Raw genomic sequence first — 10022 nt, 5'->3', positions numbered from 1 at the left:
GAAATGTAACATTTTCCACAAAACGAACAGATGGTGTATTTGTTTAAGGGAAAGTGTTTTTCGGGAATTCGTTTTTCAAACTTTCACCTGTTTGGTTCGCCGAAAATGATAAATCAACTTAAAACACTTTCCAGTCAAGGAAAACATTCATGTATAAAATTATGAAAGTGAATTTCCTAATCTAAGAAGGTGAAAACACTTTTCGGAATTGCTCATCCTGAATTTTTTATTTTATTTTTATTTTTCTTTTTTCTTTTCTTTCTTTTTTTTTCTTTTTTTTTCTTTTTTTTCTTTTTCCTTCTTCCTCCCTTCGCCAGTCGCAAGCCTCGGCGACAGGCCACAAGCGTGGTTGGCGAAATAAACGCATTTTGAAATCATTTTCCAAATGAGATCCAAATATCATAAAACTTTTTCGATGACATATTACTAAACAAAGAAAAACTAACTATTTTCCTGGAAAATGATTTTTCGGAAAACGTTTTCCTTGAAACAAATGCAATGCTTCTTTTCTCCCCTAATGTCGAAGGTCTCCACACTCTTTGACTTTTGGATTTAAACCATCCTTTCTCTTACAATTTTTAATTCTACGCCACCTTTTTTTTTGCAGCAAAATTCTACCCCACTTCTTTTATTTCAATGTCTACCATCTCTAAGTACATGTTTCACTTTTGGGGTGGCAAGAGTAGGCTGAACGAGATCTCATTTTTTGTAATTCAAATCACCATAACTATTTAGAGATGTACTATAAAAATTTGAAATTTCCCTTTTTCCTTCACCGTTGAAATTATTGTCAATTTATCTTGCAATGTGGAAATGAAGATGCATGATGGCATATCATCCGATGGGCGTTGCGGCTAATTTAATTCTCACTATTCTCTGTTCAAAGTTTTAAAAGGTATCGTTTTTGTCCTCCGTTATATTAAAATTCAAATATTAATCAGGTTCCTTTTTTAGGAGTTTATCAATTTTTGTCGTTTTTAGACGCTAAAAAATTGGTGCTTACGTATTTACATTTTCAAAAATCCATCTATAAATAACAAGTTTATTTTTTTATTACTTAAATTCTATGGATTCTTTATTTAGTGATCCTAAATATCAAAAAGTTCCATTGACCTTCAATCCTCTTCATAGTTCACCTCTTATCCATCACAACAACGCAAGTACATTTGATATAGAGTTTCAATTTGTTAGCAATTCCTGTGTAGTACAACAATGAAATGAAGGAGAGGTTATCTAGGCTTGCTAGATAAGTCTAAAGACCGATTGAGCCAAGTCGTCAGATTTCTTCCACATCACATGCGATTAGACCGAGTCAAGTGTTATGTTGGAGTTCACCCTCTTGCGCTCTAAATATATGCTGATCTCGGTCCAAGGTTCCTTGCATTTAAGCCTAGTTTATTTCGTAGAAAATGAATGATTTAAAAAAAATTTCCCTAAAAACGATCACTTGTATGGTTTACAATAAATAGTTAATGGCAAATATTTTCATTATTGAAAATAATTTGTCTAAATATTTTCATGGACAATGAAATTTTTATCATTTATTCATTTTTGTAAACAATACATGTCATCATATTTAGGAAAAATATTTTCCAAATCATTCATTTTCCACGAAACAAACGGATTCTTAAAATGAGCATTTTTGCTCACTGTTCCTCTCATGTAGATAATCGTCCACATGCTAATCTACAAACTCATCGTTTATTAAGAGCACATAAATCGAGCCTAATAATTTCCATTATCTCCTCTAGTGGAGCACTTACATGGTTCTCAATTACCAAGAGGCTAGCCCTCTCACCCGCGTATGCGATTGCTTTTTTTATTCTCGCGCTCGACAAATTAATGAGCGTACATAACTCTATCTAAATCAAAAATATATAGACACATAAAACTAAGGAATCTGTAAACTAAAATAAATTAGGGATTTGAAACATACGTTCTCAAATGCAACCATGATCATGCAATTCTGTCGTGGAATCATCAAATTTCATACTTTTATAAAAGATAAAGAATTGTTCCATATGTCTACATAAAAGAAATAAGGAAAAAAAATGAAATGAAATGAATCAAAGGCTTTCACAGTGCTCTCGAGTCTCGACCGAGCATCGCTACCTTTCCTTTTTCTTTTATTGCTGAAAGTGTTGCTATCTTGATTAAAATGTGTCATTAATAGATCTTCGATAATCACCCGGCACTCGATCAGGACAAATCGGCTACTCAAAGAATATGAGACATCCCATTGATATCTAAAAATAATAATAATAATAAAAAGAATAAAGTCCTTGAAGAAATAAATTACCTACCTAGATTAGATGTATAATTATATATAAGCCAAAGTATACTTTCATAATTAGTACACCTCACAGGGAAGGAAACAAAGTTATTATTGATACCCTTTTGCCAAACCTTATTGAGCTAAGTATGGTAACTCATCAAATATGGTAACTGGATATCATCATTTACAAGAGTTCTTGCCTTAAAAAAATTGTAAGATGACTCCATAAATATGCAACTCAACCCCATTTTCCATCAAACACTCCGTGTTCATTCTAAGTTAAACTCATTTCCATCTCACATATCTATATAATACACTCAGAGAACGCACATGAAGCTGAAGGTAATTACATGATGTTTTAATTACTTGTTTGATAGATTGTATTGTTTATAGGGAAAAATAATAAAAAGCTTCTAACATGTTTGATGAGTGCTAATTGATCTGCTGGGGCATGGTGCAGCAAAAGATGATTATAAGGATGCCAATGAACAGCGACAAATGCAGATCAGAAGCCTTACGGGTTGTGGCTCGTGCACAGGGTTAGTGATTTCACTCTCGTCCCAAAAAGTTCACTTTTGTTTGTCACGAGTTTTACCCTTTTTTACGAAATGTTTTTCGTTATTTTCTTGTTGGGCAGGGACTATAATCTCCGTGTCGATAGGAGGGTTGAATGGGGACGAGCTGGTCGTGACGGGAGAAGGAGTAGACCCGGTCAGACTGGTTCAGTCGCTCAGGAAGAAATTCCGGCAGGCGACCATATTGAGAGTGGAACAAATTAGCGATGACAAAGGAAGCAGTTGTTGGCATTACATCGGAGATTTTTCTCCAATTCATGATCATGGTTACACATGGCCGAGGCAACATTCGCCGGCCTATATAGAGTACCCGCAATACCCAGTTTACCATGTAGCCCAACATACATTGGACCCATCAGACCCGCCGAGCATATGCAACATCATGTGATAAAGATCGACACCCATTGAACAGCTTCCTCTGTTTTTCAGCTAGGAAGCTCAAGAAACAATAATTCTTGGCTATTAGAAATAATTGAATTACATGCATCTTCTGGTAATTCAGTCTCTTTGGAAGGTGTTCTTCTGTTTCCTTCCAATAATATTCGTGTCAGTTGGTATAGTTATGGCTAAAATTTTTTGGGTCATTTCTAATAAATCTGTTTGTTATCTAATTGATATAACTTTCCTCTTCTATTAAGTCCAATCACAAGTTGCATGTTTCTTTAAGAGGAATGTTTATTGGATCCAAAATATTTAATCAAGCATATATTTATGCACTTTCTTTGGTGGAGGCAACGCTTTGTGTGAGATTTGAGCAGGTAGTCCCACGAAGGCCTAAGCAGGAGAGTTTTGAGAAGGTGTAAAATGTTAAACCATTCTCAATTTTTCCCCTCACCAACTCTCTTTTCTGTTTAATTTTGAGTAAATTAAGAGGCACTTGCTCTGGATATGGGAAGGTTGGCGACGGTATAGGGAATGTGGTAATTCCTCGCTTCGTTATCACATGAATTTGATGCAGCTAGTTGTTCTACGATAACATACTGGACTCGATCCATAGTGACAACATGATATGTGTCACACCCCAAGTCCTACAGGAATAGGGGTGGTGACGCAGCCATCATTTTCTTTACCTGAAGAACGCAACCTCAAAGTCAAAACAACATATCAAAGTTTCTATAATCCAACAAGCCGTATCTATACATCTCGAACGCAAACCCAAAATTCAACTACCGAAAGTTTCCTGCTATCAGCGCTCTCATCCTACTTGATGCTAACTAAGGGACTTGAAAAAGATTTGTAAAAAATGGTTTAACTAACCACAGCCCAGTGAGTGATACATCTCTTCTAAATGGATCGAACATTCATTATGCACATTTATAAAATAGTATCATATCTCATCGATTCCAAATCTAGTATACAATATATGTAATATATCAAAAGTGAATGATATCTTTTCAACAAAACTTTTATGTATAAGATCAATCAACAATATTAACTCCCAATAACAAATCAACAATCAATGGTCTATTCCATTCATCAATCTCATCAAGTCAAATGTCGATGGTCCATTCCATCGACTAATCTAATACTCAATATCAAACTATGGTCATGCTTAACGTCTATAATAAAGACGACCAAATTGACCCTTCTTGGCTAATCACCTATATTAGCTAGTGGTTCGGCTTAGAAGGATGTCCTGACAACAATATGCATACTCCCACCCTCAATGGGTTATAATCATAACGACATGAGTATAATTCATCAATCTCAATTTCCAATAATTCACAACCAAAACCACAAATTATCTCATTAACCAGTTTCGTAAACCATATCATATAACCTTTCACAATTTCATTTATAAAAAAAATGCATTTCGCAATCAACACATAGCTTTTGGCAATTCCTTTCACAAAATATTTAATCAAAACCTTCACCAATGATCATTTTAAACTATTTCAAATAAGGCTTTCAAAGGCCTTTTCAATCGGCTGAAAAGGTAAATAAAGTTTTATCTAATTTATGCAAAAAACATGCTTCTTCATAACTCAACTATATTAAATCTCTACCACTTTAAAGATATGAATTTGTAAATTTATATAAGATACAGTACCACTTACTTAGGAAAGCCGAAAACCAACCTACGACGGTTACTCAAACCCATACACTCGTATTCCCATCGATTAACCAAAAAACGATATCAAAATTCAAGTAAAACACTACTCCAACAAATGATCGACTAAACCACACTCAACCGTCAACAAATCAAGTCCTAAGCGCTAAAAAAGAAGCTCGTTTATAGCGTACATTCATCTTTTTCCTTATGCATATTATTAGTTACGAGTAACTCGCATGTAAAACTTCCGAATTTCGTTCCAAACAAACCATACTTCGAAATCAATTTTCGTCATATCCCACAACTCCACAATGCCTTTATATATCATTTCCATATAAATTTAAAGCTCAATAATTCCTCAATCGAACCTCGCAGTTAACTTTCACATAACTCCAAATTTAAGACCTAACTTCGAAAACTATTCTGATTAAACGAATAATAGGCTCGAATACTTACCCGGTGTTGCAATTCATAGTTAATTCGGCTTCTCAGGAACGCTCGAATCATGTACGCGCAAAAATTTCTCTCCTTTTCCCTTTTTCCTCTTATCTTCTTCACGAACGAGCGTCCCCTTTTTATTTCCTTGTTGTCTCCGCCGAATTCCTCTTCATCTGTTGCGTAGGAAATGAAATGGTGGGCTGGGCTGATGGAAATTTGATGGGCTGAGTTTGGCTATAATAGACATGGGCTTGGGCCCCTATATTACAAAACGTCTCTCTGTTTTTCAAATTTTTTCAATGCTTTTCTAATTTATGTCCAGGTACCAATATTTACAGCTGAAACTGCATCCAAAGATCTTCGTGGAGCCATGACTGCTATTTATCAGACAAAATTATAATGAAGATTCTTGATTAAAATTGCAGGCATGAAGCTATTGGCGAAAGGCCTTAGGCTTGTGGCAAATCATGTCCTTTCGCAAGTGCAAGATGGTATTTGATACCTGTGAGTATATGTACGTCTTCGTAGAACCTACCGTGCTCAATTTTTCCATTCATTGAGTGGTTGAGATCATTTATTAGCAAATCTAGTTCAGTTACCAGAGAGTGTTTGATCGATCTACTAGGATAATATTGCCATTGACAATGAGTAAGTAAACATTACTTTTTTGTGAATGCCAATATCGAACTTATAGTCTTTGCGTGCGTCGGTCAACCACGAAGCTAGTGATTTGCTAATCGAGGGGCGTTGATGCATGACCGATGGAGAAGTTTCAAACGGAGTAATTAGAATTGAACATGTGAGGGCAATAACCCATCACTTTGTTAGAATGCGATTCATAATCCCCATTGACAAGAAGGCGCAGGGATTTTACTCGTGGCTGAAAAAAATTTCAATATTTTTTTTTACATGGCCAAAAAAATTACTTTATTACAAAATGTACTATTAGTCCAATAGATTCAAAATTTAAGGACGAAATAATTCAGACATATTCCAGAGTCATCCAATCTGACTAACGTGTGATGGGCACTAAAAAGGAGGAACATGCTCACAAGCATGATTCCTCTTTCATTGTGATGTTTACTGAAAATAGACAATAAAAAATAAAAAAAAGAGGCAGAAAAACTTGTTTTGCATGTGCTTCCTATCACGTGCCACGGTCAAAATGGCTCGAGTAGAATAGTCGCATAAAGTAATTAACTCATGGAGGATAAGAGGGAAGGCTCTAAAATGGCATCTGAAAGATATTAGTGAGGTTTAAGTGTTAATTGATTTTATATTTTTAACTTTTAATTAAAGGAAAAAAGTCACCAAAAATCCTAAACTATGTTTACTGTAACACATTTACCCTAAACCTTTTTTCCAGGACACCAAAAATCTCAAACTTGTACATGTGTGACACATTTACCCTCCCGTGAAAGTTCTGTCAATGAGAATCGTTAAAAATCTGTCTACATAGATACTAGAAAGCAAACAGTGTTGACATAGTGCCCACGTGACTCAAGTGAAAAGAAAAAAAAATGACATTGTTTTGATTGAAAAATCATCTAACAAAATATTGACAAAGGGTAAATGTGTTACATATGTTACAAGTTTTGGATTTTTTATGTCACAAGAAAAGGTTTAGGGTGAATGTGTAATAGTGGGCATAATTTAAGATTGTTGACATCACAACAAAAAATCATGATAAATATGTCACAATGAACATAATTTAGGGTTTTAAATTACACTACTATACATCAAATAAAAACAAAGTAATTGATTAAAAAGGCCAAACACCGTTGACATTCACGGAAGAATAACCTCACAAACTCTCACATTTCTCTAAAGGTTAATACCATGAAAAACCCTAAATCAGTACACCTATGACAGATTTACCTTGAACTAATCTTTTGACCACTAAAAATCCCAAACTGGTACACTTATGATAAATTTACCCTAAACTAATTTTTTGACCACCAAAAACCCCAAAACAAATTTACCCTTCGTAAAATTGGATTAATATCACGAAAAATCACAAATTGGTAAATATGTGATAAACGGAGGGGTAAAACCCCAAACTAGTACACCAATTAACTCTTACGTGTCACCCAACTCAACAATTTGAAGGTAAAATTTAACGGAAATTAACATAGAGTAAATTTGTCACAGGTATACCAGTTTGGGGTTTTTTATAGTCAAAAAATTAGTATGGGGAAAATCTGTCACAAGTTAACTAGTTTTGGATTTTTCGTGGTATTAACCATTTTTAATACTCTCATATGGGCTACTAGAGGATAAGACCAAAATATATCCCTGATGTCGGGGAAAAGATTGTTGAAGTTCCAATTAGAGACCCTGAACACGAACCTGAGCCCCAAATCGTCACCCAGGTTGGCGATCAAATAGCCATAATCATAATCATCCTTCAAAATCCCATCTCCAAACCTAGAAAACTCATCAAACAAGCCCGAGCCGGAGCTCCGGAAATCGAAGATGTCAGCCAACAACAGCGAATCAAATGGCGAGTAATCGAAGGAGAAGTTGATGAGCGCCATCCAATCCGCACAGGTGTATCGCTGCTTGTCGTGGACTATGTGGCCTCTTTCGCCGTGTCGTTCATGTCCAGCCATACCTTATGTATGTCTCAGATTATTCCTTTGAAGCAAAACTCTATCCAAATGAAAAAAAAAATTATAACTCCTCCTCTCGATCAATTTACGCCATTTCCTCCATATCATGAACCCGATTGTGGGAGCGACTGTCAAGCACAGAGGACCAAGCCTGGAACAAGCCCTGGATCCTATTATAGTTACAGAGACGAGTTCTTCTGCTAAAATGTAGAAAGATCTAGAGGAAATGAATAGTTCTAAAATTTGTTAATTCTAAGTGAGATGAGAAAAATAATACTATACATGTTTCATATTAATCCTTTCAAACAAAACTTTATTTAAATAGAAAAATAAAAATCGTGCAACACATGTGCAATGGGTTGATTAATCATGCGGCTTTTCTTGTGCAACACACGTGCAACACGTACATTAATCTCAGCAGGGATTAAAGATTAAATGTAGACTCCTCTCACTACTCTGAGTTCAAACATTCATTTTTCAGGTTAACCAAGGATTTTAATTTGATATTTGCGGCCCAAGGTTGGGAAAACAAGAAGTATTATCTCTGGTTTCTTTAGGATGTGAATGTCGAACTTGTGTCCATATTTAAATCTCATCAATTGCTAATAAGGTTTTACATGGGTAAAATGCAAGGAGTATTACCAAAAGTGTTCAGACTGAAGCCTTAACGCCATGCTTAAATCAGAGTTGATGATGTCATCTATAAATACTTGGATTCACTTGAGTTTCTAATTTCTTAATTTCACGTATATTTTCTGCCTATATAGCCTTAGAAATTGACCACATGTATAATCACGAATTTTAAATCTTCATTTCAGGAAATGGAAAAATCATCAAGTACCATCATCTCGAAGAGCTCATCGTTGTTGGAAGCTAAGGCCTCGTAATAACACTTTCTTATCTTCTCCTCTATTGATTTTAAAGCCTCGGCGAAGTGCTTTAGCTTGTCACTTCTTTGTTTTGTTCGAGCTCCTTGTGTTCTTGAATATTTAGAAATTTTGGCTTTCTGTGGTAGTAGGGGCCGATCGGGACCGTGCTAGGTTGGTACACCACACCAATCCGGGGCGCGACCCCTTGTTGACCGAGCCCTGAGTGTTGCCTTTCCTCATGCGAAATCTCGCCAAACTCAAGAATCAGATTCCTTGGTTCGTTCTTAAACGTCTGTGCGATTTGATGCTGGGGTCCTGGAATGAGAGTCATCCTTCTCTATCCAATCTCGCCTTTAATTTCTTCAACCACATGGTTCAAATACCAGACGTGTACAGTGGAGCTCCGGAAATCGAAGAACGCACCTGGCAGTAGCGAAGCCAATGTCGAGTGCTCGGAGAAGAAGTTGGTGATCGCGTTCGTTCCACACAGCTGTCTTGCTGCTTTGTCATACTCTATCGCGGCCTCCTCGGCCGTATCGTATGTGCCCAACCACCGCTATGCATGTCGCTTCAAGTATCGGATCCTTGCCGTCCATCTCCCTATCGGCTTTGGGCTCACACCCAGAACTTTCCACCACGGCAAGATTCATCTACCCATGCATTACCCCTATGTTGCACATGCATTGCACGTGTATTGCACGAGAAGAGCCATGAGATTAATCTACACGTGCATTGCATATGTTTTGCACGAGTTAAATATTTAAATTGCATCATATGATGGTCTTATAATTAGCAAGAAAAGGGGTTATATTTGTTAAGGAGTTAATGTACTAGATTTTTCAAGAAGTTAAAAGGAGGTTTTCAAATTCGCAATCATTAACTAATAAAAGCATGTGATGCTCTTAGTTGTTTTGATTTATGACACTTTAGGCTAAGGTCATTATCCAACTCAAGAGAAAACATTCACAATGACGGGCGCACTTCGTTGATACTGATATAAATATATCCCAACCACAACTATTGTTCTTCTAACAAGAAAATATAATAGTAATTTCTGCTTAAATACCGTAGTTTAGTAAAGACAAAGTAAATGAATTCAAAAGGCCAGACACGGCCGACTTTCACAGAAACGCATCCGACTCCAATATTTCCCCAATGTCGGCGAAATGATCTTTAACGGTCCTATTCGAGAACCCAAGC

General features: G+C 36.1%; 1 protein-coding gene across 1 annotated transcript; it reads left to right on the top strand.

The window, feature by feature from the left end:
* Positions 1-2291: 2291 nt before the first annotated feature.
* Positions 2292-3461, top strand: LOC130135157 (heavy metal-associated isoprenylated plant protein 47-like). The gene is made up of 2 exons (XM_056303654.1): positions 2292-2814; positions 2913-3461. The coding sequence occupies exons 1-2, from the start codon at positions 2727-2729 to the stop codon at positions 3236-3238; spliced, it is 414 nt and encodes a 137-aa protein (XP_056159629.1). The 5' UTR covers positions 2292-2726; the 3' UTR covers positions 3239-3461.
* Positions 3462-10022: the final 6561 nt, after the last annotated feature.

Source organism: Syzygium oleosum, unplaced genomic scaffold (genome assembly GCF_021117445.2).
Source record: "Syzygium oleosum isolate NSW1041296 unplaced genomic scaffold, Sole_v2.1 Sole_v2.28, whole genome shotgun sequence".
Classification (NCBI taxonomy): domain Eukaryota; kingdom Viridiplantae; phylum Streptophyta; class Magnoliopsida; order Myrtales; family Myrtaceae; genus Syzygium; species Syzygium oleosum.
This window is presented reverse-complemented; position numbering and strand designations above follow the sequence as displayed.

What these genes read in the sequence shown, in the direction of transcription:
- LOC130135157 (XM_056303654.1), top strand. Translation starts at nt 2,727, where the DNA reads ATGGTGCAGCAAAAGATGATTATAAGGATGCCAATGAACAGCGACAAA. An exon ending in GGTTGTGGCTCGTGCACAGG is followed by an intron (nt 2,815 to 2,912) that starts GTTAGTGATTTC and finishes CTTGTTGGGCAG; the next exon opens with GGACTATAATCTCCGTGTCG.